This window comes from Pinus tabuliformis, chromosome 7, assembly GCF_031772625.1.
Source record: "Pinus tabuliformis cultivar Carrire ecotype Pingquan chromosome 7, CPIR1, whole genome shotgun sequence".
NCBI lineage: Eukaryota > Viridiplantae > Streptophyta > Pinopsida > Pinales > Pinaceae > Pinus > Pinus tabuliformis.
Window position 1 is genome coordinate 1,936,614,659 of NC_142293.1, and position 21,780 is coordinate 1,936,636,438.

The following is a 21,780-nucleotide window of genomic DNA, read 5'->3' on the forward strand; positions in this document are numbered from 1 at the left end:
AAAGTCAATGGTGGTCAAAGTTGCCCAAAACATCCTTCAAACAACAGTCCAATTCGGCTTTCCAAGAGAGTCAAAATCAACCCAAAACAAGTCGGTCAAACCTAGTCGAAGGAGAGAGAAACACCACTGTAATTTTCAGCAGTCAAATTTGAAGTCAATGTTGGTAAACCTCATCCAAACTCCTTGATTTTTGTGCCAATAAATGCAGCCTAGAAAAATCAGAGTTTTGACCCAAAAATCGAAGTCAACATTGATCAAATCGCCCGTGATCAATGCCCTGAAACTTCAACTTGTTTTACCTCAGCAAAACTCAGCCTCTTGCCACACTTGCATAGAAGAGAAGCTGCCTTCAATAGCTGTATTAACCAAATAAGAGAAAAGAGGTGATATGATGTGTGATGAGTGAGTGTCCAAATGAGGAAAAGGTCACCTCTATTTATACGCTTCTTTAATGGTGAAAAAGATACATCCATTGGGCTTCATTGGGCTTCATGAGCCTACAATTGACCGAGGCAACATCCGCTCAACATGGAGGAAGACTTGGTCTTCGGTTTTCGGTGACTGGAAACGCGCGAGCAGAGCCACGATGAACTACGCGCGAGCAGAGGAGTTTCTCCGGTGATTAAGGCCGAGTGCTCTCATTGCTACGCGCGAGCAGAGGAGTTTCTCCAGTGATTGAGGCCGAGTGCTCTCATTGCTAGATCTGGTACTTTGCTTCTATTGTTCACAATATTTTCAAGCCTGATGTGGTACTTCGCTTCAACTCTCCGCTATTCCATTTTAAGGTCCCTGCATTTGAAGGAGGTTATAAACCCTAAACCCTTCATAAGATCTAAAAATAAAAATTAGTTAATTTAGTTCATCAGAAGCGCAACATGGTAGATATGATATGATACAAGAGAAATCGAACCTTCTGGAACGCCTTTCTTGATAATATAAACCGCGTATTGTTCTCCTTTCCTATTAAATCAGCAAAGTGCAGAGAGAGGAAGGGGTTTCTTTTTGTTCTCTGTTTTCTTCTGACCTCACGCTGCTTCGAGTTCCGGCATTGCCTAGAGAAGGGATTATATACAGACGGAAACCGATCCTGCAAAAGTTCTCGCGTACAGGCGTCGGGTATATAGCCAGTTTTCACCTCGACTGCGGGCATCCACTGTTCTTCCCGCGTAATCCAGCAGCAGGAACGTATACTAGCCCAGGTCGCATTTTCCGGTGGTATCTAGAAGACTTGAAATGCGATTTTGCGACTAGTCGCAAATATAGTGGAAAGGAACTGCGACTTGTGAAGGTCCCATAGTCGCATATTTGGCATATTTGGCCAGGCTGCATTGTCCGGTGGCATCTCTAACACTCTAGAATGCGATTTTGCGACCAGTCGCAAATACGGTGAAGAGAGATAATTGTCCACGGAGGAAATCCATGGTGGGAGTCTTTGCGAGGTGAATTGCATTGTATTGGTCTCATATATTCTCGCCCCATCCGTCCAGTACTACCACCGCTACTAGCTTATCCTTCGGGAGCTTAGGGTGGTCGGCCAATTTCCATGCTGTTTTGCCACTTTCCATATCGATACCAGCAACTTCAAAAACACTACGAAAGTTCTTGGTTGAATGCAAATGAGCAGATGAAATGAAGTGAAAATGGTCGTCGGCGATAAATCAAGGTGGTTCCGACAGTCCGGTTTAATCTAGAGGCTTCTCGAGGGCTCGAATCGCTGCGTTTATCAACTTTATGAAAAGGATATTGACTGGACTTTGTCTTCCAGAGATTTTACTGGATGTTAATAATTATTTACATATTCTAGAGAAAGTCTTAATATTGTTTGTATCATTTCATTTCTTCATCCCTTTGCTAGTGTTGTTTCCATATTACATGGAATGAATACTAACCTTGTCATAATGCTTCTCCTAAGAACCTTTCACAATGATGGTTCCTCCAGAATCATGATGATCCATCTATGCAAGATGACTGCCTCTAACATAATGTTAGATAATGCTTGGATGAACAATATGCAAAATGGTCTATCTATTTATTCTCAAAGACTAGATGATTTCTACAAAGCAATTTAACCAAGTAGACTCTACATATGCTACTAACACATGCTTTTCTCTATGATGTTATGCAAAGTCAAAATTCTTCTAAAGTAAGCAACAATGCATACTATTCTAAAGGAAAGATCAATCTTCATAGAGAACTTCACAGATATGGTGCTTTCTTCAATAGTAAAAATTCTTTACTGCTTCTTGGACTTCTCGAACTTTCCCTTCTTCAGTTTCTTGACTCGAGTTGGAAAGGCTTGAGACTACTCATCTGATCCAATGCCATATTTTACCTTGATCCTTGATTCTTCCAAAATGCATTGTGCCCACAACTCATCAAAGGGAGTTGAATCTCTCTTAGAGTAAATGCTTGTTGCAAAGTTGCTCCATTATGGTCGCAATGCATTTAATACACAAATGGTCATTTCTGAATCACAAATTCTCTCTCCAAGTTCTTGCAAGTGATCTCTTAGTTGAGAGATCTTCATCAGAAAGGATGCCATATCTTCATCTTTTGATTTCTTCATCTTGTATTGTTTATTCCGCAAAGACATCTTTTGTCTTGATTTACTCACAAAGTACAAGTTCACTAGCTTGTCATACATAGCCTTGGAAGTTTTCAAATTTGCAACAAATAGAACAAGATGATCTTTAATGGATTTAACTATGATCCTTCGTGCCCTAACTTCCCCTTTCTTGTACTTTGCTAGATCTTGAGTTTTGTCTTTGTTAGGTTCAATGATTTCATCAGTAACATACTCCATTACCTCATGTTCTGTAAGTGCCAGGTCAATCCTTTTCTTCTAGGCTAGGTAATTTGATGCTCTAATGAACTTATTGCTCTCCTTGCAGAAATAATCTATATGACTTGCAGATTCAGACATAGAGTAATAATATGACACTTACTTGATAACCGAGATAATGTCTTCAACCTTTCTTGATGCTCTCAAGACCCTTGAAGAAACCTCAATAATGTCCTTGAAAGATGTTTCTTAGGATTCCTCCAACAAAAAACTTTCAAGAGTGATGAAGGATATCGAGATCCTTTTGATGCTTCCTTCTTTCAATGAGCCTTTAGATAGATCTCTTTCTCTTCAATAAACATTATTTCTTGCAGTCTTCCTCTCAAGCCTTCTTTTAATGAGAGCTTGATGTAGTCTTAATCTTCTTCAATGTAGAAACCCTCCTTCCAAAACAATAGGTTTTCTACTTCCTTTCTTTCAAAAATGATTCCCCTCGACGAGCAAACCCTTCTTTGTGTCCATAAGATAATCCTTTCAGCTGCTTTCTTGTTCACCTTAGCTCTGATACCATGTTGGAAAATTCAAAATGGCATCTCATTTAATTCCAATTTTCCTTAACCTTAATATTTGCTTGTGAACTTTAGTTATTCTTCTTCAGTTCTTTAGTTAGATCTTTTCATCAAACAAATATCAAGAACGAAACAGTAACAATAGAAGACACAAAAATTAGGCTCTTAGCTAGGGCAAAACCCCTCCAAAGGGAAAACCTATTAAACTCTTCTTTTCTTATAGAATCTGCTTAAAAAATGAGACACAAAGATCCAAACCCTAGGCCAAGTCCTTCCTTGTTTCTACACCAACCTGCTTCAAACGACAACTTCGACTTGCTAGCTTCAATATTGCAACTCGTCCTTCAACTTTGACCCTGTAATTTCGGTCTTGTAGCTGGTATAGAAACCCTAATCCAGTTGCCTCTTGAGACCTTCCTAGAGCAAGACAACTCCTCCCAAGGTCAACGAGGTCAAGATAGTGTATTCTTCCTTCCAACTACAAGACACTGCACTTTGTCCTCCTGCAAATTAGACTCGCAATTTCGGCCTACCTTTGCAGCACCAGAAACTGTATAACTTCGCACGTGTCAGAGAGATAGTGCCCAAAAACAAAGATTTTTCTTCCTTCTTGGATTCTTCTTCTCTCTTAGACCTTCGCTCTTCTTTTCTCTTGCTTCCCAGCTAAATATTGAACTTCTTCTTGTGTGATCGATCTTGTGGATGAGTGAGTCCCAAATGAGGTCGAACTGCTCCTTTATATAACCTTTCCAAGCGGTCGAATTCCCTCCTTTAGGCTAACTTGAAGTTGCCAGGGCCGACTTGTACTTTTGGAGTTTCAAGGACTTTCTAGACTAAAAAATAACCCTTTTTCCAATTACATTTTGCCTGAAACGATCTTATAAACATGATGTTGACTCTTTTGACTCGTGACAATATATCCTAAGACCCAACAAACCCTACAAGCATGAAGAACACGCTTTTACGTAGAAGACCATCAATAAAAAACCATGAAACCCATGCTTTAATAATAATAACTTTTTCTTTTCTTCTTTTGTTTGTTACATAGGATACATATTGAGATGAGTACAACAACAAACTAGTTACATTTTCAACACGAGGAAACCCAAACTTGGGAGAAAACCCAACAACTTTTCTTCTGGGAGAAATTGTCTTTCAACAAGGTTCACAATTACAAATTATCTTAGAAATCTGTGCTAAAATCCAAGTCCAAAACTAGTCAAACTTGGTCAAAATTCTAGCTAGTCAATGTTTGTGAAACTGCCCAAAAATAGAGAAGTCAATGCTAGTCAACAGTCAAGCTTGGTCAAACCTTAAAAAACTTGGTCAGTTCGTCCTCTAATCAACTCCTTTTTTTTGCTGCTTCAAAAAATATGTTGTTGTGTGTGGGTGGTCGAAATGAGGTTGTCTCTCTGTGTATTTATACTTGTCAAATGGGTGGGTTGTGACTATTGGTCACACCCATTCATGATGGGGCTGACTTGACAGTTTGGATCCTACATGAACCTATAAAATTAAACTTTTATATTTTAATTTTCATAATTTTCCTAGGTCAACTTAAGAGGCCTCTTTCCATGCAATAATACCTCTCGATGCTACACAAAAATCAACACTCCCTTTTAGTGAGGGAGGTATTCTCCTTGGTTGCAACAAATTTCCCCTTTAGCTGAAATTTCTTCTTCTTTGAGAAGAGTTCATGAGCTTGTCATGATGATGCATGTATATAGATAATTCCAACCTGGAGTGGGCAATGTAACTCCTCACATGCACATGAGTATCCAGGGCCATTTACCTCTGGCCAAAGTCCATTATGGCTCCTTAGGTAAATATATCTATCTCCTCTGGTTAAAGTCCTTTATGACCCAACCAAGTCCATTTGGCTTCTCAAGAGAGAATCTGGCCTTAGACCATTCACCCTCCTGTTCAAAGTCCTTTATGACCTAGCCAAGTTCTTTTGGCTTTTCAGGTGAATTACATCTATCTCCTTTGGTCAAAATCCTTTATGACCTAGCCAAGTCCTTCTAGCTTCTCAGGAGAAGATTTGTCCAATCCCATAATTTACCCCTGTAATTGCCTTGGGCTATTCACTTTTCAGTCAAATTCCTTTTTGACCTAGCTAAGTCTTTTGGGTTTTTCAGGTTATTGTATCCATATCCCTTGGTCAAAGTCCTTTATGACCCAGTGAAAATCGCTAATGGCTTTAGCAGATGGTTTGCCCAATCCTGCAAAGACCTCATCACTCCTTAATGAGGGAGACATTTAACATCATACCAAGCTCGTCTCTGAAGTATGTCCATAATCTGGTCATTTGTGGATATGTACTGGAGCTCTATTGCTTCTCTCTGCACCATGTCTCAGATGAAGTGACCCGTCCATGTCCTTCTGGCTTTTGAAGCCACAATACTTCATGTCTTGTGATACTGGGTGCAGTATGCTCTGTGTTTGATTTATTGCTAAACCTGAACTTGTATATTCCTGCAACCTCACTTCATCTCCTAAGACATATCTCAAGCCATATCCAATTGTAAAACACAGGTACCACATGTTTTGCTGCAACCCATTGTACATACCTCTGTTTAACCATAAACTGGTTGAGGGTGCTCACTGCAAAGCAAGTATTAGGCTTGTGTAAATTAGGCACAAAGATTCAATGAATTGCTTGTACATTGTGAGATCCACCAAATTTTAATCTCCAATCCAAGAAAGTGTATCCGACCATAATTCTACATTTCAATCTCAGAGGTCAACTCCCTCTGACACTGAAGCAGGTCTTCTTGTGATAGTTTTGGTTGCTCTCTCTATCATGGAAGCAAGTCCTTCTGCCATTGTTGCTCCCTTTGTCATGTAAGTAAGTTCATCTGCTGTTGTTGCTCTTTCTGTCATGTATGCAAGTCCTTCCTCAAAGAAGGCACTCTGCTCCTAGAGACCTTCTGTCTCTGAGCATTTTTGACAATCTTAACCCATGACATCCTCTTGGAAGGCTGCCCCTTCCACTTTGCCTAACTGTCTGCTCCCTCGGAACTAGAAGCTCTTTTGGTCATCTAGCACAGTCCTGGATGTCCTAACAATCTATACAATCTTTCCTTTCAAACAACAAACATTCTTATTGATTCTAAGCTTGAGTCCAAGAATTTGACCATTTGGTGATTGGAGCAAAAATCTTCTCGTAGTCCAATCCCTCTTACTCGAAGAATCCTCTTGTCACAACCTTGCCTTGTCCTTCTTGATGTTGCCATCTATTGCGAAAATCATTGTCTTGACAACTTTCATGATGTACCTGTAAACCTTATTCAAGAGGCCATGGAAGAAATAATTATAACCAAGCAAAAAATACAAAGACAAGAGGTTGACCAAAGAATAAAAATAATAATAATAATCAAGGGAGAAAAATATGAAGTACTTATCTCTTGATTAAGGAAGAAATTGCTGAGTGTAGGAAATTATCAACTCCCTCTTGATCCTTTCCTCCTTAATGAAGTCCATATGCAATGTCATCAAGCTTAGATTCCTTTGTTTCTTCATCCTGATAGAAATCCTGATATTTAGAGGCGGAGATGGGTTAGCCTTGCAAAAGTACCACTGTGAAATAGTACCACTAGTAATGTACAACTGAACTTTTATCATTATTGTCATAGACCATAACATTGTGATGATAGCCCATGCATAGTAGGCCGTGTTAATTTGGCAACACAATGACAAATTCCAACCATGGGACGAGATTCCTCTTTTCGAGAGGACCAATTTTGACTATTGAAGCACTCAATTTGGACAAGGGAAAGTGAATTTTTGAATTAAAGCTCACATGTGCATATTTGATTAGGTCGGCCCTAAAGCAAACTGGACACCCTTGGAAGCCTATCAATACAAGTGACCTCAACCTCATTTGGACATCATCATTATGATCATTTATTCTTCTTTCTTTTGTTTTGTCTCACACAGGTCTGAGATGGTTTGTGGAAGTTTGCTCACACAAGTCTGAAATTGCGAGGTCCGAAGCTTGCACATGTATCTAGGGTTTTGGGTCACAATTGCAGGCTTGTCACAGGCATATTTCCACTGTAACTGCAGGCATACAGGTCTATGTGTGCGGTTGAAGGGTTTTAGCCGCACAAACCACTCTCTCTCCTTGCAGTTGAGACCTAGGGTTTGAATTTTGTCAGTTGATCGCAGATTTCAGTTGACCACAAACAGTGATAGTTGATTACAGGCTTTTGAATTAGGGTTTTGATTATTGACATTGTTGGGTTCATCTCATGAATGTTGTTTAACTGTTTTTGCTGGATAGTTATATGGATGAAGATATGGATCATTGTACTCTCTTTTGCTGAATCATTCAATGGCAATCTAATAAGAAGAATTTGAAAGGGTTTTCCCCATAGTGGGTTTTGCCTTGGTCTCCGACCAGTCCTGGTGTCTCTATGTGTGAATGCTTTTTTTCTATTGTTCCTTTGTGTTCCGCTGCATTGATGATGATATCATTCTTTCTATATAGTTGCATATGTTGCTGAATAGTGTTGTAAATCTGAATAATGATATGATTTTGTGGGGTAAATTTAATATGGAAATAATGAAATGCAATTATCAAAGCAAAGAACAATATAACCCTAAATAAAATTTAATATGGAATCAGAGCTGTGCTGAAGAAAAGTCATTGGAAATCACCCCTATGAAGACACCATTGATGGAAGCAAGAGAAGATGGAGGAGACCTAAAAGAATACTTGGGTTTGTAGGAAACCCCAGGCAATCTGGTTATTAGGGTTTAATGGATATTATAAGGTTAGGGTTTGAAAGAAACCCTGGATTATGACAAAGATTTGAGATATGCAATCTAGAAACCCTAGCATGATCAATGTGAAGATGTTCTAGCACTTGTGATAGGTTTGATGCAACCCTAGATGGGATAGTCTCAATAAGGCCTTGGTTATTGATAAAGTTGATGAATAGATTGAAGGCATTAATGTTATATGGACAATGGTCAGTCATGAATCTTGAAGGCTGATTCAAGAGGGAGATGATCACCTCTCATTCAAGATAAGTACCCTTTTCAATTTATGTTACTCCTTTATGTCTTTACTCTCTTAGATTTATTGATTTGATTATTGATTATACTTCCTGCATGTATATTTGAGTATTTGGATACTTCTAACCTCCTAATAAGATGTGATAAGTGGATCCTTCTTAAGGATCATCTTAGGTGCAGGAAAAGATGGCTAGTGCAGAAAAAAAGAGCTAGTGCGGAAAAAGGAAAAGAGGAACTTGATGAAAATTGACAAAGTGCTCTAGGTGCCTATGTCAAATAAGAAGGTGTACAAGTATTTGAATACTACAAGGTATAGATGGCGTATTGTTTCAATGTTATGTTTCAACTGCAATATTGGATGGCAAGGTAAACCCTTAGGTATGATGGATATATCCTCATCATGAATGGCTCATGCATGCATAAGTAAGTTTGATTCGTGGTACTCATGATGAGATGGTGCTCTTGGTATTGGACAAATATATTACATTCTATTAAGTCATAACAAAGTTACCTAGAAACATTGATTTTTGACATATTGGTATACTTGATATTTGGCAAAGCATCTTTCATTTTAGACATGATGGATTTTCTGATGATATGATGAAGGCTAGCACATTGATTCTTATATATGGTAGTTTGATACTAATGCTAATGCTTATGATAAGCATGATAAACATGATAATAGAAGTATAACAATAAGATTGATCTTCTTGTTGACCTTGATTAGCTTAGTAATTATGACATATGTTAAAATTTAATGTCTTGACTTAATAAATATAAAACAAGTAATGTAGTGATTATAATCTTTGAAGTATGATGATACACCTCTTAGCTGCCCTAATCATATGACTCTAACCCTTGATGAAAGTTTGATGTCATGATGAAGTAGTTGATGCTAACATGTTATGACCATAATGAATATATGTTTTAGAATATGAGATAGTTTGATGATCTAACAGTTTTGCTGATGCATGACAATATTATGATAGGCAGGTTGGTGTGTTTAATGATGTTGACTGAATTGGCTTCCGATTAAGAGGGAGAAACTCTCCACAAGATCTCTACAATGATTATCATTTGCGTTAAATGTATAGAAGATTCTTTATTGTTGAAGTAATATTTTTGACATGAATAGACAAATATCTGATGTTGTTGGTTTGCAACAAGTTCTGGTTTGAAAAGAGAGGGTTTCACAAAGTATAAGCCCCAACCGCATGGAAGCAAGCTTATCAGTGCAGTTATAGCCTCCCAACTGCACAAAAGAAGGCTTATGGGTGTGGTTGTGCCTGTAGGTCACAAAAACTGAACCCTTTTGCATGAGATTAGGAGTGCACTTGGTGTATGACAATTCTATAGATATGGAGCAGACAATAGAATGTTCTATGAGCATGAAAGTTTTAATGTTTGACTTACTATAGAGAATGTGAATGTGTTGACTAAACTTGTGTTTGCAAGGAACTGGAATATGCATATCAGTATGTTATTTTGATTTGATCATTGAAGCTAGTATATGACAGTATTTGATAACAATTGCAAGGGTTTGACAAGATTTGGCTTATTGGCTTGGAATTGATGATGCTTTAAAACTTTGACATGATGCTTGATAGTTCATAGATATGTTTTGGGTTATGGGCTAATTGAACTCACTATGATAACAAATTAGGGTTTTGACTTAGTAATTGATGATTTGCCTTGATGATAGTGTTATGTGGGCATAGTGACTTTCAGTGACTTATATTAGTATTCAATAGATATTCTGTATCGATTTCATTGGCTTTGGCACATTGGTTGAAGTATAAAACAATTGTCACTTATCCTTGATATATGCATTTGCATCTAGTGACAAAAATAATTCATGTTATGATTATATGAATGGCTTGATGGAATTTGATATTGCTTAAATAACAATTTGTTGACATGACAATAGATGAAGTCATGACTTGGTATTTAGATGTGAGCCCTACTTGACATTTGGTTTGAAGAGTTTGTCACAAGGATATTGGCAGAAACTTTTATGATTTTGATATTTGTTTTGATTTGGAATCTAAGGCTCGATAAGCTGACTTAGTTGATTTGATTGCACAACATTGATTTGTGTAAGGCTGAGCATATTGGTTTGCAAAAATAATTGTATGAAGCAAGCTCCCCGAGCTTGGTATGTCCGCATTGATAGTTTCCTCGTGAAGCCAGGAAGATGTGCAAATCCAAACCTCTACTTCAAAAGAAGTCCAAGGTATGACTTTGATTTGGTTTTATATGATGCTAGTTTGTTCTTGATAGATAATGGGCCTCTGATGATCAAAGTAAGAGGGAGATGGCCTTTGAAGTTCGAAATGAATAAATATGACATGATGAATTATGTTCTGAAGTTTGGAAAATAAAATCTATATTGTGAAGCTATTAAAGAAAGTGGAAATGCAAAACCTTGGAAACTCCGATTAAATTTCAAGAAGTTACAAAGAGATATTGTTGAAACTAACGTAGCAATCGACAATGGATTGAAGCATGATGTTCCGTGTGAACACCTGTCTGTATATATGTGTGTGTGTGTGTTTTGCATAGAACCTAAGTGAATTCATGATCGATCCACTTCATACAGATTGAGTTTCCACCAAGCACCCTTCGAGATATTTGCATTTGATGATCAATTTTTGGTTTGAGATATTCTTCCCATGATATGTGACTGCATGGATGTACTGATGCTGTTTGGGATCGTTATTGATGAGTACATTTGGGTGCTGCCTTAGTATGAGATCTGCCATGATGTTCTTGCATGAGAAATCCGTAGCTTTAAGCACGATCGAGGTTGAGTACGATGTTGCTGGCATGGCTAGCTGTGAGGCAGGTTGAAGAAGCTCTTTGAAGCGCTGTTTGAGTAGGTTTTGAATATGATAGGGATACATTGTGATGATAATGAGTGGGATCCGATTGGCGGAGAATCCCGTATATAGCTGGGATTGAGATATCTTCATATATTGAGACAGTGCTGCTGTACGAGACAAGCTTAAGCTTGTGGTTGCTACCTCCGTGAAAGGGAGGATAAATAAGGTATCCCTTTTGTGATATAAGTTTGTTCTAACATAATATTTGATTTGATGACCTGTCTGAACAAGAGACTGTTGCTATTGAGACATGATGATTGAACTCTTCAATGAGTTGTTCAAGCCGATACTAGAGATGAGCACAATGATATGTTTCTGATCTCTAGAGAGCTGGACCGATCGAGAACACTGAGCCAACTCTCCCCCCTGTTTGAGCTCCCAGGGTGAGGAATTGAGATGGAGGGCTCTTGGGGTTGAGGGATCTCTAGACAATAGGGTCATAGATGTTGCTCCCCTATTTGTCACCCATAGGGTCAGAGATGTTAGCTCCCCTATCTTGGTCTATGCAGAGTATACCCCAATTGGCATCATACCCACAAGCTAGGCTTGTTGGGAATACTGCTCCCCGTTTGGCCAACGGGTTGAGAGAGTGCTTGGTGGTGTACAACCCAAGCTGATTATGATGCAAGTGTTCTACCACATCACTATTGCGGGTCATTGTTGGGAAGATCAGTGGGCAATAGGATGGCTTGAGATGTGCTTCCCTATGCGATAACTCCTTTTGCTCGATATGGGTGGAAGATGTTTGCTCCCCGATGAGATTCTCGGTTGAGATGTGCTCCCTTATGCAATTCCGGGTTGAGACTAAGCTTCCCTACGTGGATTTAGGTTGAGATGTGCTTCCTGATGTTATTCTGGATTAAGCTAGGCTCTTCGATGTTGATGCAGGTCGTAGATTTGGCTCCCCGCCGATGTTTCTCGGGTAGTAGCATTGGGCTCCCCACTGGCAGTGATTCCGGGTGGTAGTAGTGGCTCCCCGATGGATAGAGGGTGGTAGGTTGGGCTCCCCTCCGATGTCAAATTCTTCTTCTTTTAGATTCAAGAATGTTCAACTTATGAGCAGAGACAATCAAGAGATAAACAGGGATGAGCAGAGATGAGCACTAACGACATTTGATGACAAGATATTTGAGATTGGATATGATTTGATGACATGATACTTGTGATGATTACATGATGCAGTTGGAATTTCTCCCTAGCTGAGAGGGAGTGTTAATTTGGCAGCTCAGTGACAAATTCCAACCATGGGACGAGATTCCTCTTTTTGAGAGGACCAATTTTGACTATTGAAGCACTCAATTTGGACAAGGGAAAGTGTATTTTTGAATTAAAGCCCACATGTGCATATTTGATCAGGTCGGCCCTAAAGTAAACTGGATACCATTGGAAGCCTATAAATACAAGTGACCTCAACCTCATTTGGACATCATCATTATGATCACTTCTTCTTCTTTCTTTTGGTTTGGCTCGCATAGGTTTGAGATGGTTTGTGGAAGTTTACTCGCACATGTCCGAAATTGCAGGGTCTGAAGCTCCCACACGTATCTAGGGTTTTGGGTCACAATCACAGGCTTGTCACAGGTAAATTTTGGCTGTAACCGCAGGCGTGCAGGCTTATGCGTGCGGTTGAAGGGTTTCAGCCGCACGCACGACTCTCTCTCCATGCTGTTGAGACCTAGGGTTTGAATTTCGTCAGTTGACCGCAAATTTTGCTGAGAAATCTATAGGGTTGCAATTAGGATGATTTCTCTTAAACTTGATAACTGCTTGAGATGTCTTTTTACTTTTCTTAATTATTAGCTTCTTCTCTTATTATTATATTGTTCTTATCATCAAACAACTACCAAAACAAGAAGATCAACAATACACAGGATATAGGTTGCAAGCCAGAGCCAAAACCTCTCCACTTGAGAGAAAAACCCACAAATCTCTTCTCTCCTTATAGAGTCTTCAAATGACGAATTCCAAGACCTCTAGACGAAGACCAATACCCTTCCAAGGCCAAGCCAAACCTTCTTGATGATGTGTTGCTTCTATTCAAGTCAAACCCAGTCAAATCTCTTCCAGTTGCACAACTTTGACCCCCAACTACAAAATTTTGGCCTCTACTGTAGGCCTCAAATTTTCGGCGTAGGTCTGAAATTTTCAGCGCATGCAACAACTACTGCTTCCACACGTGAGCAAATCTTTGGCTTCCGAAGCTTCCTTTGACTTTCGCTCGAGTTGCTTCTCCTTTTAGTGCTTCTAGGTGTCCTAATAGTCCCTTCTTCGACCTTCTTTCTGCAATTTCCTAAACTTCGACCTTGCAACGTCAAAACCTAACCTTCCTTCTTCTCACGTGTAAGAGAGAGAGAGAAATTACCCAACCCTTGGTCCTTGGTCCTTCTTCCTTTTTCGCTTCCCTTCTTCTGCTTCTCCTTCGCTTGGATGATGAGAAGATGAGTGAGTGTCCATAGGAGGTCGAGTTCCCTACTATATATAGGCTTCCAAGGAGGACGACATGCCCTAATGAGGCCGACTTCTTAGCTGCCATGTCGACGTGGACTTGGAGGGTATTTTGACTCTTTTAAATACAAAAATAATTCTTTTTACATGTTGCAATGTGCCCAATGGGCTCTTCTTCATATGAGGATGACTCTATTGGCTTTTTGACCCTAGAACAAACCCCAAAAGCACTCAATGGGTGCTTGACCTCTAAATAAAATGACCTTGAGCATGAAACTAATGCTACAAAATAACAAAAAATTTTTTCATTTTATAATATACAAGAATTAATAGTACATTTCATATTTATGAAGACCGAACTTAGTTACACATTTCAACACTTCCTCTTAACTAGGGAAGTATTCATAAATGGTATTTGGACATTCTCAAACAGAAGAGATCTCATAAGAATAGTTGGATTGGTAATCCATCTCATAAGCTATCAGTTCAACTTATCTCTTTGCATCATATCAACCAACATTGTCACATAGCAAGGCCTTGACTAACAACTCTATCTCTCCACAAGATTAGAGCACAATGTTGGCGAGACTAATGACTGATAGACACCATCATTATTGTCTCTCTAGGCACATACCCCACTCCGGTGTTCATTGGGTATGTCCTAGGACAATTCCTATCTTGGAATAACACATCAAATTTCTTCTTTGACTACTCTTACATCTTGGATGCTCTACCTCATCCTCAAAGAGTATCAAAAGCCAGATGCTTACCCAATCCTCTATTCTTTCTTCACCGTATGAAGATAAGAATGATGTGTTTATCTCTCCCTCTCAACCAGGGAGGATATATCAACCAATCCAAGCTTGTATCTCAAATACACAAGCTTCTTATTAGGAAGAGATTTTGTCAAAATGTCAACTACCCGCTCTTCGGTGGAGATATACTGTAGTTGCAACACTCCATCTTGCACCAAATTTCGTATGTAGTGATACTTGTTATTTATGTGCTTTGTCTTTCCATGGAACACTGGGTCTTCAGACAACCTTATACAACTGGTGTTATCACAATGTATCACCGTAGGGTCCATCGGTCCTTCAAACAAGTCAGACAACAACTTCCTCAACCAGACAACTTCTCTGCTTACTTCATAGGTTTCAATGTATTCAGCCTCAACACTACTCAAAGCAACTGATTCTTGCTTTCTACTCATCTAGGATATCATGGAGGATCCCAAACTAAAACATCCTCCATTAGTGCTTCTCCCATCCATCTCACTGCTTCCCTAGTCAGAATTTGTATATCGAATCAGGTGGACATTATTCTTCTTATCATACTTCAGGCATTAGTGGATTGTTCCTCACGGATATCTCAGTATATGCTTGGCTGCTATCCAATGATCATACTTGGGCTCTAGCTGGAACTGACTGAGAATATTCACTGCGAAACAAATGTCTGGTCGAGTATTCACCAGGTACATCAGAGAGCCAACCAATTGTCAATATCTGGTCGGATCCACAGGGCTTGAATAAAAAATTCTTAGCCTCTTCAAATTTGTGACCATGAGGGTTGTCATAAGTTTGCAATCCATCATGTCAAACCTTATCAACATCTCAATTACATATTTCCCTTGACCTAGATATATCTCATCAGGTCCTTGCCAGAAATCCAACCCCAAATAGTAGTGCATCAACCCTAGATCCTTCATATCGAATTTTGTTGTAGATGCTTCTTGCACTCTTGAATATGACCTTCCACACTTGTCATGAGCAGATCATCCACATATAGAAGAATTATTACTGGCTCATCCTTCACAACCTTGATATAAAGATTTGGATCAACATAACTCTTCAAGAAGCCTAATCTTTGCAAATATGTGCCCATTTTAGCATACCAAGCCCTTGGTGCTTGCTTAAGGCCATAAAGTGCCTTCTTCAGCCTGCAGACATGAGTCTCTCTATTCACTTCAAATCCCAAGGGTTGTTCTATATAGACTTCTTCATTGATAGTGCCATTCAGGAATGTTGTCTTGAAATCCATTTGATGGATGTTCCATCCGATTGATGATGCCAAAGAGACCAACAATCGTGTCGTTGTACACCTTACTGTAGGTGTGAATCTCTTTTCATAATCGATGCCTTCTTGTTGGGAAACACCCCTAGCCAGAAATCTTGCCTTATATTTATCAATACTTCCATCCACTGCATGTTTAATCTTGTAAAGCCACTTGGAAGTTACCACAGATTTGTCTTCAGACCTAGGAATGATTTCCCAAACTCCATTCTTCATTATCTATTGATATTTTGTATTCATAGCATCTTTCCACTCTTGATGTTTGACAACATCTTCAAAGGTGGATGGTTTTGCTTCGATTAACTTCGTCATATAGACTGCATACCCTGAATATCTTTTGGGCTTCTTGCTTTCCCTAAACGTGCGCTTGACTGCTCCATGTCCCTCTGCATATAGAAGAGTAGACTTTAACCACTTATGTCTCTTTCTACTCTCGGGATGATGACTTGTTGCATAGGTTCACTGGGACCTTCTTCTTCATGATTTGAATTCTCTTCCTCCCTAGTGCATTCTTCTTCGAATATTGGAAGTTCTTCATCATTAGAGTCAATCAGGAGTTCCTTTGATTTCTTGAATGAAATACTTTCATCAAAGATTACATCTCAGCTTACTTCTATTTAGGGTCTTTCCTTTATGTAGGTTCTATATGCCTTTGAAGTGTTACTATACCCAACAAATATTCCCTTCATGCTTGTACGATCCAATTTCTTCCTTTTATCTTTCAGAATGTGAATATAGACAGGACATCCAAATATTCAGAGATGGTCTACGCTTGGTTTCTTCCCATGAATGCTTCTTCAGGAGTCATGTTGTTTAGAGATTTGTGAGGACTTCGATTTTGAATGTAGACAACAATTTTTGTTGCTTCTCCCAACAGAAACTTCGACAAGTCTTGATCATGTAACATGGCTCTTACACTTTCCTCAATTGATCGATATTTTCGTTCAACAACTCCATTTTGATTAGGATTATATGGGATTATCAACTCCCTCTTAATCCTAGCCTCGTTATAGAAAGCTATGAGTTCCTTAGATGTGTACTCTACTCCAATTTCATATCTTAGTGCCTTTATCCTTCTTTCTATAAGGTTCTCTACTTCAGCTTTGAATTCTTGAAATTTGGCGAATACTTCATCCTTGAACTTTAGCAAATATATCCAAGTTTTCCTTGAGTGGTCATCAATGAATGTTACATAGTATAGATGACCTCCAAGAGACTTCGCAGGCATAGGACCACAAACATCAGAATGAATGAGATCCAAGATTTCTTTTGACCTTGAAGCACTACTTCCAAATGGTCTCTTGACATTTTTCCCTAATGCACATCCCTTGCACACTCCTTCATGATCTTCTTTGAGTTCAGGCATGCCATTCACCATTGAGTTTAGAGTTGGTAGGATTTTGTAGTAAAGGTGTCCAAACCTTTGAAGCCAAAGTTCACATAGACTTACTTCAATGTGAACCAATGCTTGAGAGAGACGTGTCAACAACCTGTAAAGTCTTCCTTCACAAATTCCAATGACTTTTGCATTATTGATGCTAGAGTATTTGCCCCATACTACAACTTTTCCATCTATGAAAGCGACTCTATCTCCCTTATCTTCTAAACATGAAATAGAAAGTAGATTCTTTTGCAAACCTGGTATGAACAATATGTTGTTGAGATAAATATTTCCTCCATTGTCTAGCTCTAGCGAAGTTGATCTAATTCTTCTTACATGATAACTCTTCTTGTCACCAAGCTCAACTAAGTAGGAAGATTTTCCTCTTGATAAGGTCTTTAGTTGCTTGTGCTCACCTGTCATATTTGAGGATGCTCCACTGTCAATTACCCATATGTTTTCATCTTGAAACGTAACTGTAAGTGCTGAGAATAACCCTTTGTCTTTTGTAGTGGAAGTCTTTGTCACATGATTCTTAATAGATAATAAGAGATTCCAAAAAGCTTTGATGCCGTGCTTGAGGTGGCTTGCCATAATGGAGAACTGCTTAAATGACTTCTTCAATGATGTAGTGATTTTCATCATGCCCTTAGTCAACCTCAACTTTGATACCATGTTGAGAAATATACAGGGATGCAATTAGGATGATTTCTCTTAAACTTGATAACTGCTTGAGATGTCTTTTTACTTTTCTTAATTATTAGCTTCTTCTCTTATTATTATATTGTTCTTATCATCAAACAACTACCAAAACAAGAAGATCAACAATACACTGGATATAGGCTACAAGCCAGGGCCAAAACCTCTCCACTTGAGAGGAAAACACACATATCTCTTCTCTTCTTATAGATTCTTCAAATGGCGAATTCCAAGACCTCTAGGCGAAGACCAATACCCTTCCAAGACCAAGCCAAACCTTCCTGATGATATGCTTCTTCTATTCAAGCCAAACCAGTCAAATCTCTTCCAGCTGCACAACTTCGACCCCCAACTATAGAATTTCAGCCTCTACTGCAGGTCTGGAATTTTCGGCCCTTGTAACAACAACTGCTTCCACACGTGTGAGCAAATCTAGGGCTTCCAAAGCTTCCTTTGACCTTCACTTGAGTTTCTTCTCCTTCTAGGGCTTGTAGGTTATAGGTGTCCTAATAGTCCCTTCTTTGACCTTCATTCTGCAATTTCCTTAACTTCGATCTTGTAGCATCAAAACCCTAGCCTTCCTTCTTCGCACGTGAGAGAGAGAGAGAGAGAGAGAGAGAGAGAGAGAGAGATTACCCAAACCTTCGTCCTTCGTCAAGAGAGAGAGAGATTACCCAAACCTTCGTCCTTCGTCCTTCTTCCTTCATCGCTAGCCTTCTTATGCTTCTACTTCGCTTAGATGATGAGAAGATGAGTGAGTGTCCATAAGAGGTCGAGTTCCCTCGTATATATAGGCTTCGAAGAAGGATGCATGCCCTAATGAGGCTGACTTCTTAGCTGCCAAGCCAACTTGGTCTTGGAGGGTATTTTGACTCTTTTAAATACAAAATTAATTCTTTTTACATGTTATAATGTGCCCAATAGGGTCTTCTTCATTTGACAATGACTCTATTGGCTTCTTGACCCTAGGAAAAACCCTAGAAGCACTCAATCGCTGCTTGACCTATAAATAAAATGACCTTGAGCATGAAACTGATGGTACAAAATAACAATAATAATTTTTCTTTCATTTTATAATATACAAGAATCAATAGTACATTTTGTATTTATGAAGACCAAACCTAGTTACACATTTCAATAGTTTTCAGTTGACTGTAGGGTTCGACAATTGACCGCAAATAGTGAAAGTTGATTACAGAGTTCTGAATCGGGGTTTTGATTATTGGCATTGTTGGGTTCATCTCATGAATGTTGTTTAGTTGTTTTTGCGGGATAGTTGTATGGTTGAAGATATGGATCATTGTACTCTCTTTTGCTAAATCATTCAATGAAAATCTAATAAGTAGAAGAATTTGAAAGGGTTTCCCTCGTAATGGGTTTTTCCCTGTTCTCCGACAAATCCTGGTGTCTCTATGTGTGAATGTTTTTTCTTGTATTGTTCCTTTATGTTTCGTTGCATTGATGATGATATTGTTCTTTCTATATAGTTGCATATGTTGCTGAATAATGTTGTGAATCTGAATAATGATATGATGTTGTGGGGTGAATTTAATATGGAAATAATGAAATGCAAATATCAAAGCAAAAAACAATATAGCCCTAAAGAAAATCTAACAGGCCAAACCCATCCGTCCTCTTTCAATAAGCAACACTCCACACCAATGCTACCTCCACATGCATACCTAGATTTTTCAACTTTGGGATTAGGTATGATCCCGCCATTTAGGTGTGGAAACACCAAAAGGACTATAATGGGTATATAATAGACAAAGAGGCCAACTATTAGGCCAGGCAAAACCAACATCAGTCTCGTGTTTCTCACAATACCTTCTGAAGCTGTGCCTATGATTCTGATTGTGAGTTCTATGTGATGCCAGTTTTGAATAATGATCCAAACAATTATCCCACATAGTACAAAGATAAAAAGAAGAATGAAAATCCTTAGTGCTAGACTTATTTCCTACCTGCAATCTTTACTCACAGTCAGGCCATGGACCATAAGACATTGATGAAAACAAGAATCAAAATAGAAAAGCGAAGGCAGGAACACACTACCTGTTTTGTATAATGCCTAAGGAGCTAGAAAAGATCAAAAAGAAGGGGACACTCGGAATCCGAGTTATTACAAGTTTCCAAATCATGTACTTCAAAAGATGCTTGCTGTTCCCAAGCACTACAAGATTTGGGTAATAACCTAATTGTATTACACGATATGGGTGATAATCCAAATGTTCATATGGTCCACAAAAACCTAATTCTTGATCCTTGGTGTTAACACTGAGTAAAGATTTTGTACAAGTGTTGGAATTTGTATCGTAGACATGAGAGGCGACGTTTTTGTAATTTTTGTTGTAGTGGACAATTGAAAATATTCAGATTGCAAATGTCGTCAATACCAGAATTACAAATACGATTAGAGGGGTATGCCTCGGAAATACCTGCGACCATTGTTATATCTGGTTGGATGGTAGTCTTCCTGCTGAGAAGAAGATATTTCCGTCTCTTGTAGGCCAGATTTATTCAACAAAGGCTCTTTCTGGAACGTTCGACCTTACTAAATTAACCCTCGGTTAGGTCTGTTTTCTCTGCCCAACTCCAGTCCTGGTCTTTTCTTCATTGTGGCCCAGACATAGACCAAAGTGTAGATCACTGCGACCAACCCCGTTCTTAGGCCCGCGGCCAATACTAAGCCACATATTCACTTCGACCTAGTCTAAGATGCCTCTCCGTTGCCTCTCCACTACATAATAGGCCTTTCGCTGCTTGAACAAATCACTTGGTAGCCTTAACCAAACCCTTTACTAGCCTCGGTTAGCCCTTACAAACCCTCTTCCAGTCTTCTTTGATAGCTCTACAACCCTCGACCTTGCTAGAAGTCCATGTTCAACCCTAACTAGGCCTTCCTAGCCATCAACCAGGCTTGACTTTCGTCAACTCCTCAGACTTGGTGCACAGATAGACAGATCAACCTTTGGCTAGGGTTCATTCCTCTCTAGATCTTGACCAAAACACATTTCCTAGCCTCGACACCTAGACTAGGCTTTGACCTTCCTTACAAAACTCTACTCTTTTCTAGACAGATAGAGGCCTCCTTCAGCTCAACCTCTCTCGGACAATTGCTTGACATAAATCCCAACTCGCCCTCTTCTAACAAACTTCCAAACTCGGTCCTTGACTTGGCTTTGTCCAAGGCAAATTTCCTCCACAAAAGAATTCCAGCTCACTTGTTTCTTAGGTTGCTCCTTAACAAGCTCTGGTACCATGTAGAATTTTCTACAATGGTTCACAAAGAAACCAATTTTCTGATCTAATAATTACTACCTAATGCTCTTTAACAATTTAATCTTTATGCCATTGATATTATTGATAAATAATACATAGAAAGTCTCAAAAATGATACAACGAAAGCAGTAAGATCATAAAGAGACAACCATGCACAATAGAGACAACAAATTTTCCTTGGGAAACCCAAACTTGGGGGAAAACTCAACAACTTTTCTTCTAGGAGAAATTGTCCTTTAGCAAGGTTCACTATTACAAATTATCTTAGAAATATGTGCCAAAATCCAAGTCCAAATACCAGTCAAACCTGGTCAAAATTCCATCTAGTCAATGCTAGTCAAACTGCCCAAAAACAAAGAAGTCAATGCTAGTTAACAATCAAGCTTGGTCAAACTTAAGGAAACTTGATCAATTCGTCCTCTAATCAACTCCTTTCTACAGCGGCTTCATAAGATATGTTATTGTGTGTGTGGTCGAAATGAGGATGTCTCTTTGTGTATTTATAGTTGTCAAATTGGTGGGTTTTCACCAAGGGTCACACCCTTTCATGGTGGGGCTAACTTGACATTTTGGAGCCTACATGAACCCAAAAAATTAAACATTTTTCTTTTAATTTTCATAATTTTCCTAGGCCAACTTAGGATGCTT

The 21,780-nt window shown here is 38.9% G+C and overlaps 1 protein-coding gene across 6 annotated transcripts in view; it reads left to right on the forward strand.

Annotated features, from left to right (window-relative positions):
* The first annotated feature begins 464 nt into the window (after nt 1–464).
* The window catches only part of LOC149256228 (uncharacterized), a 106,233-nt gene continuing 84,917 nt past the window's right edge, over nt 465–21,780 (forward strand). The window contains exon 1 of one of the 6 annotated variants that reach the window (XM_089460694.1): nt 465–804. In XM_089460694.1, the coding sequence (XP_089316820.1) occupies nt 745–804 (60 nt within the window). In that variant the 5' untranslated portion in view covers nt 465–744. Of the gene's footprint in view, nt 805–909; nt 1,664–10,511; nt 10,607–21,780 lie in introns of those variants that run through there. The other 5 variants (XM_089460696.1, XM_089460697.1, XM_089460695.1 and 2 more) reach the window with 5 other exon arrangements.